This window comes from Apaloderma vittatum, unplaced genomic scaffold, assembly GCF_000703405.1.
Source record: "Apaloderma vittatum isolate BGI_N311 unplaced genomic scaffold, ASM70340v1 scaffold37073, whole genome shotgun sequence".
Lineage (NCBI taxonomy): Eukaryota > Metazoa > Chordata > Aves > Trogoniformes > Trogonidae > Apaloderma > Apaloderma vittatum.
Window position 1 is genome coordinate 1 of NW_009708034.1, and position 6827 is coordinate 6827.

The following is a 6827-nucleotide window of genomic DNA, read 5'->3' on the forward strand; positions in this document are numbered from 1 at the left end:
CCCTGCTCACCCCCCCCCTAGTGCACGGACTCACAAAGGACGCCGATTCAGGAAAATACCTGTCGTTTCAGTGCATGGTCCTGTCCCACCACCTTGAGAGCCAGGCGGTTTCATGGAATCATCATGGAATGTTTTGGGATGGAAGGGACCGTTAAAGGTCATCTACCACAGCCCACCCGCAGTGAGCAAGGACATCTTCCTCTAGATCAGACTGCTCAGAGACCTCAGCTGCTGTGCCGAGGTCCCAGCTGGGACAATGAACACTCCACTGCCCGGCCACCATCACTCCACGTTCCATTAGCAACAAGCAACACATAGTGCAGGACACAGTTTAGCCTCCCAGCCAGCCAGAGACGAGCAGCTGCAGGAGGACCCAGTGAGGCTTGTGGTGGCAAAGACCATATTTTGGGTCCAGGGTGACCCTTTAGAGGAGGAGCTCCCCTCCTCCATTTAAGTGCTTGGAAGATGGAAGCGTAGAGGATTGCACAGGACAACCCAAAACAGTGGGGAGCAGAACACCACATTCTAGGGGCTGGAGACACAAATCTGTCCTGGTCCTAAACTTCATTCAGCTCATCCTGGGGGAGTTCTGCAGGTGTGTACTGCAGGGAGGTGACAGAGCCACAGCAACTCTCTGCTGACCACAGTGAGCAGGGGCTTAGGAATCGCTTCCCTTTCACCCCAGGGTGAATCAGAGCCTCACAACTCATGGCTTCTGCCTGCTGAGGGAGGACATCAGCGCTGCAGAGCTCTACGCTGGCAGAAGGGGATTTGGTCCAGCTCTACAACCACCAAAACACCCAGGCCAGGGTGTTGAACAGATTGGTTTACGGTTCCACACATAGGATGGGGCTCCAGGACTTCCTCTTTTCATGGTTTGGGGGTTAAAACCCCTGAGCCTGTGCAGGCACAAGCAAAGCCATGAGGACCAGACAATCCTCACATCCATATCACCCAAAGCCTGGTGAGGACACATACTCTAATACTTAAAATAAAAGTCAAATCCTCTTAGCACCTTCTTCTCAGAAATGCTGAGAATTTTGGGGTGGGGAAAAAAAAAGCACTGTGCAAATGCAGTGGCATTTAGCTGCGACCTTTTTCTGTATGCTTGCAGTGGGAGGGTCTCGCTGTGGGGTCCTCTCCCCAGGCAAGCTGAAAGGCTACAGGAGGGATTCATTCCTTTTTAATGAAAGGATTTGCAGGTAGGAGCCCCCACCCCTTTTGCTCTTCTGTTCGCACTGGGAAGGCTCTCTTTGATAGCAAGAGATAATTGCCACAAACCTCCTGCAGTGGGCTATTTGAGGACTTTGAGAAAGTCCTTGAAAGTAATTGCAGAAGAGGGTTATGCAGGAGGTGATTAAACAGCATCTTGGTTGTGTTTTCAGTAGTGCTTCTGCAAGTCCCATCAATGTGGTCCTTCCACACAATTTCAGAGCTATTTCCTCTTAATCACGGTATAGCTCTTAACTAAACAACTTACAAATTTTTGTCTCTTCCAGAGCCAAAAGCAAAGGCTGGAAAGGTGACTTTCCAGGAAAGCCATATTTATGGGCTTTATTTATATATTTAATCTCTAAATTGTGAATTAGTCACTCTCCTATTTTGCTGATGGCAGAAGGCAGGTTAAGCACTTTAGCCTGTTTCTAGATTTCCCATCACGGTGCAACAGTTGGGTGTTACCTGACCTCTCACTCTTTTCACTCCAGGGTTCTGGAAATGCCTCCTCACCACCTGGACCCTCCTCAGCCACCACTACAGCTACTGTACAGCATTCTTGGCACTTGCCCACATTTCTTTTCGAACTCAAATATTTTACTGTTTGCTTTTTATCTTCCTGTAGGACAAGAAGATGCTGCTTAAGTGGTAGAGAGGGGAAATTCGGTCCCTCTTGGAAAATCAGTGTGCGAGGAAGGGTGGAAACACTCCCTCACTTCTAAGCTCAGCTGCTCACCCAAGGGCTTGGTTGCCGCTGCCGTTCAGCAGCCCGAGGCCTTTTCCGAACAAACTCTGCGGGCCGGGAAAGGCAGGATTTGCTCGGGGTGGTGGGAGCGCTGCCCATCGCTTCGAACCGCAGCGTCGGAGCCCTCGCTCCTCACCTGCAGCGGGACACGGCCGGACACGCTTCTGCTTCTCCAGAATCGCTGCGTTTCCCTGCGAAATTCTGCAGGTGCGCTCCTTGCGGGAGACTCGGGGCTTTCCCGCTAGGTGGAGTCCGGGGTAAAATAAAAACCTCAGCGGCGCTGCACGGGGAAAGGGAGAGGAATTCCCGTCTGCTGGGGCGCGCTGTGAGGCAGCAAGCGAGGCAAAGCTGCGGGGCTGTGCTTGCGGCAACCCCCGGCTCGAATGCAAACAGCGGGGACATCCCTGTGCACGCCGTGTGCCACGCTGAGCTCTTCACGGAAAAGCAGGGCTGGCCGAGCCCCCAGGAGGTGACCAGTCTTTCTCACCCACCACCCTGGGGAGATGCTCATTTGCAACCACATTATCAAGCTGCTCACCCCACTGCCAGGAGCTGGCATGGATTTTGCCTGGCAGATGCTTGGGGAACCCTGCATGTGGAGGGTAAGCACAGGGAAATCAAAAGAAGGTAAAGAGCAACTGGGGTGCTTAGTGCTGTGCCTTCCACTTCCCAGAAGCATTTGTGTCTTGGCTGCAGGCTCTCCCAGACCTCAGACTGGTTCCAGGCTCACACAGAGGGGCGCATGCTGCAGGGTCAGGCCTCGTACAGCACCAGGGCTTCCTTTCACACCTCACTCTCCCAAGCTGCCTTCTGCAAACGTCTCTGCCCTGCTCAACACCAGCACACAGCTGCTCCCAAACCCATGGCAGACCTGCTGTCCCACATGTGGGGACACATAACCCCTTTCCCACAGAGACTGTCCCTGCCTGCGTGTCCAAGCCGTGCAGCCACTGCCAGACCCATAGCAAGGGGACACACAGGACACCTACCCATCCTCACCATGACCAGGCATGACCTTGCCCCACCAGCACTGACAGGGAAGCACAACACGCCGCAGGCCCCATGGTCCCAGCCTTTGAGCACGGCCATTTATTTGCTCTCCAGTGTAACGTGCACACCGAAGAGGCCACATCCCCCTGCCCTGCTGGCATCCGCCATCATGGGGACATCGCTTGCCACTTAGCAGCATCCCAGGGGACCACAGGTGCTACCAGGATGGCAAGCAGGACCGGAGGCTTCCAGGTGCTCCAGCAGCTGGAAGGGATCACAGATTTTCTCCTGGAGGGCAGAGAACAACCCAGGGAAGGATCAGGCCAGAGGGAAACAGGAGGCACCCCGGGAAAGTGGCATTTCACCAACTTGCTCCCTGCCAGCAGGGCAGCCCAGGCAGTTCCTTCATAGCTAATGTGGGGACAGCCCATATGTTCACTCCAGCTGCTTTTCCCTGCCACAAGGAGGAAGCCAAGGGTTTCTCTGGGACTTTGGCTCTGCTTTTATCTGAGAAATGCCTCCTGCTTGGATAGGGACCCAAGAACATCTCCCCCTCCCCAAGTACAAGGTTGTGTTTCAGGGACACGCAGCTGCAGGGAGTTATCTCCCTTGGCTCTTCTGGCCGGTTTACAGGCTGGAGGGACCACCAAAGACAGGATAAGAGAGGCTTCCAGCAGATAGAGGTGCTTTGTGCTGCAGGGTCAGGGCTGGCAGCCAGGGCCAAGCTTACGTCAGCAGCTGGGAGAGCGATGGGCAGGAGGAGCTGCAGGCATGGGAGAACCAAGGCAAGTCCAGGTTTCATCTTTGGCAGCCCCCATGGACATGTTGCGGGAGCAAGGGGCTCTCATGCCTGGTGGTTAGACCAAACCCCCTCTTCTGAGAGCTCAAATCTGTGCTGGGGTGCAGCTGTCCAAACTCAGGCACCAGGCACCACCCTTGGGGCCCCATGGGCGCCTGCCTGGCACAGAAAGGCTCAGGTCTGTTGGTGTCATGCCATAGCCCCTCTGATACTCCAGGACAATTTTGATGACACAGGACACCCATATCCCACATGCATGGCCCCATTCCTAAACCCAGCCTTGACTTGCCTGTTACCTACCTTCACCTTCTTACAACAGCAGCCCTGCGGTGCAGCAGCATCAGCCTCGCCAGCTCGGATCAGGAACTTCTTTGCAAACCTGGAGTTCCGCAAGATTGCAGCCATCTCAGCATCCACATCAACAACCTCTCCTTCCTGGGGGTGAAGGGAAGGTCACAGGGCTGAGTCTGGGATATGTGACCTGGGAGACCCCAGGCACACAGCCAGATTATGTGTGTGGCAAAAGCAGGTGCCTGGCTCAAAACACACAAAGACCAAGTGCTGGCTCCAAACCCTCCTGTGAAGCCACCATGGGTGTCCTGCTCCTACCTTCACCACAATGCAATGTATAGGTCTGGCTCCCTTTCCTGCCCCTGTTTGCACCTCCCCTTCTTTATACAGTCCCTCTGCTCCCAGCCACCACCCCCTCTACCAAGGCTTACCCCCAAAATCACAGAGGATGCTGCTGAGCAGGACTGCTTCACCAGCTTTACCCCATCCCTACTGCTTGGCATCCTGGGGAGCCCCAGCACGCCTCTCCGCACCTTGAAGGTGAAGTTGGCGTCAAACACCAGCTCTTGCTCGTGCCCCATGATCCCGCCATTGTAGATGACCTGGCCCGGCCCAGCCCGGCTGCTACCTGGCACCTTGAACAGGCGGAAAGTCGCAGAGACGAAGCGGCAGTCGCCTGCAAGGGAGAGATTGGCAGGTTGGGCACCAAGTGCCTGAACTAGGAACCGGCAGAGTCTGGGATCCCAGCACGGCTCCCCATGGCTGCCCAGAGCTGATAGTCCCTGGTCAGACCCTCACCGACAATGTCCTCCAGCTCCTTGTTACCAATGGTGATGGGGCTGGCGGTGACCAGGCATGGGGGGCTGAACCCCACCTCCTCAGCAATGCGGTACAGGTCTCTCCAGTACAGGGCACCCGCCAGGCACTCCCCTGGCATGAGAGGGTTGACATGGGTGATGGAGGCAAAGGTCCAGTCCTCCTTCCCAAGCCACACACCTCTGGGAGGTTTACGCACCCCACAGCACCCTGTGCTTCCAGACGGTCTCGCTCAGGTCCTGGCTGGCATAGACGTCGCTGAAGTACATCTCTTGCCCGGGCTGTAAGGCAGTGAGGAGTGAAGGGAGACCCAAAGAAGCAACTGGACAAAAGGTGGAGGGAGAACCAGCCACCTCCCAGTTCTACCCTGCTCAGGACCTGCTCCGCAGAGGTGCCCTCCCCTGGCCCCATCCCACCTTGCTAGATCCCATGTGCTGCATCCCAGTGACACCTCAAAAGCAGGGCCACCCCAAATCTGCTCTGCTCCCACCACAGGCACCATCCCTAGCATTATCTTCAGCACGCGGTAGGCCTCCCACAGCACGGCCCTCTTGTCTGGGGCAAGGTTGATCACACAGTTGGAGCTGGGGAGGAGGAAACCAAGGCTCATTTGCACCCTCTTGCACACTCAGCACCACTGACTTCTGCTCATCCACCAGCTGCTGCATGTCTGATCTTTTCATGAAGGATTTAAAGAAGGATTTAAAGAAGGATTTAAAGAAGGATTTAAAGAAGGATTTGACCATGAAAGGATGGTTTGTGTATTCACAGGCTCTAGGCCAGACTCTGCCTTGAGATTTTCCCTTTCTTAACATATGTTTCTGAAGCAGGTGATCCAGTGGGAAGCAGACCCAGACCCCAGCCCATTGCCCTGGGCAGCAGCAGGACTGGGAGTGGCAGTGCCCTGTGCGGTACTTACACAATATCATAGCTCTCGTCAGCCAGCCCAGCGTCGCCCAGCTTCTCCATGTAGCCCTGCAAGAACTCCACATTCGGCTTTCGATAGCCAAACTTGTCCATGTGGTAGGCAATGTGTTTCTTTGCCACCTCAGCCTGGGAGGAGGAAGAGAACAGTGGTGGGATGCCACAGGAACAAGGGGAAGCCTCAGCTCCTCACCATACCTGGCCCTCGGTCAGGTCTATCCCGGTGATGTGGCCCTGCTCCCCAACCAGCTGGCTCAGCAGGTAGCAGTCTCTGCCGCTGCCGCTGCCGGGGGCCAGAATCCGGCACGACGTCAGGCACTCAGGGATCATCAGACCACAGCCGTAGTACCTGGGGGGAGGCTGAGCTGAGTGGGCAGAGGTGTCCCCGTGGCATGGCTCTTGGCAGGGCTGCAGCCCCTGGGGAGGCAGCAGCAGAGGGAAGACCTCGGGGTTTACCTGGCCAACACCTCCTCGTGGACATGCTCCAAAGCATCTCTCACCGCCTTGGGCAGGGGCCTTGCTGAGGTGACACATGCATTGGTTTTCAGGTCCTCTGACTTCTGCAGCTCTTTGCCATAGTAATCCTGAGGTGGGAAGGATAGAAGCCACTGAACTACAGCCAGCTGTGCCCCAGGATCTCCCCATGCACCAAAACATGGGGGCCATGGCTGTGCTTGGCTCGTACACACTCCTGGTGTCCTCCAGCACTGGTGCTCTCATTTGCACCCAGCTAAAAACCAGGCTAACATCAAGCATCCCTTTGCCCCCATCCTCCCCAGCTCCCCTTGCAAAGCCGTGTGTGCGCAGCAGAGGATTTAATTCCATTTGCAGTAATTTTGCAGGCTGAGACCAACATCTCCCCTGCCAAAAGGGGTGCGGAGAACAAGGGCAGGAAAACACGGGGTCGCTCAGCACCCCCCATCCCCGCGGGAACTGGCAGCAAAGCAGCCAAGAGCACACAGTGTTCTTAGCTGGGCCCTGAAGCGAGCTTTGTCCCCCAAAGGCAGCAGGCGGCCCGGCAGAGCCTGGGCTCAGTTCCCCCCCAAA

General features: G+C 55.9%; 1 protein-coding gene across 1 annotated transcript; it reads right to left on the bottom strand.

Moving 5' to 3' along the window:
* Positions 1 to 3139: 3139 nt before the first annotated feature.
* AS3MT (arsenite methyltransferase) lies at positions 3140 to 6364 on the bottom strand (the record flags this gene model as incomplete). The annotated part of the gene is made up of 9 exons (XM_009866413.1): positions 3140 to 3238; positions 4050 to 4184; positions 4574 to 4716; positions 4839 to 4970; positions 5056 to 5137; positions 5356 to 5440; positions 5776 to 5909; positions 5979 to 6129; positions 6237 to 6364. Coding segments are annotated over 9 exons (1089 nt in total), but the record flags the coding sequence as incomplete, so codon positions are not given.
* Between the last annotated feature and the right edge of the window lie 463 nt (positions 6365 to 6827).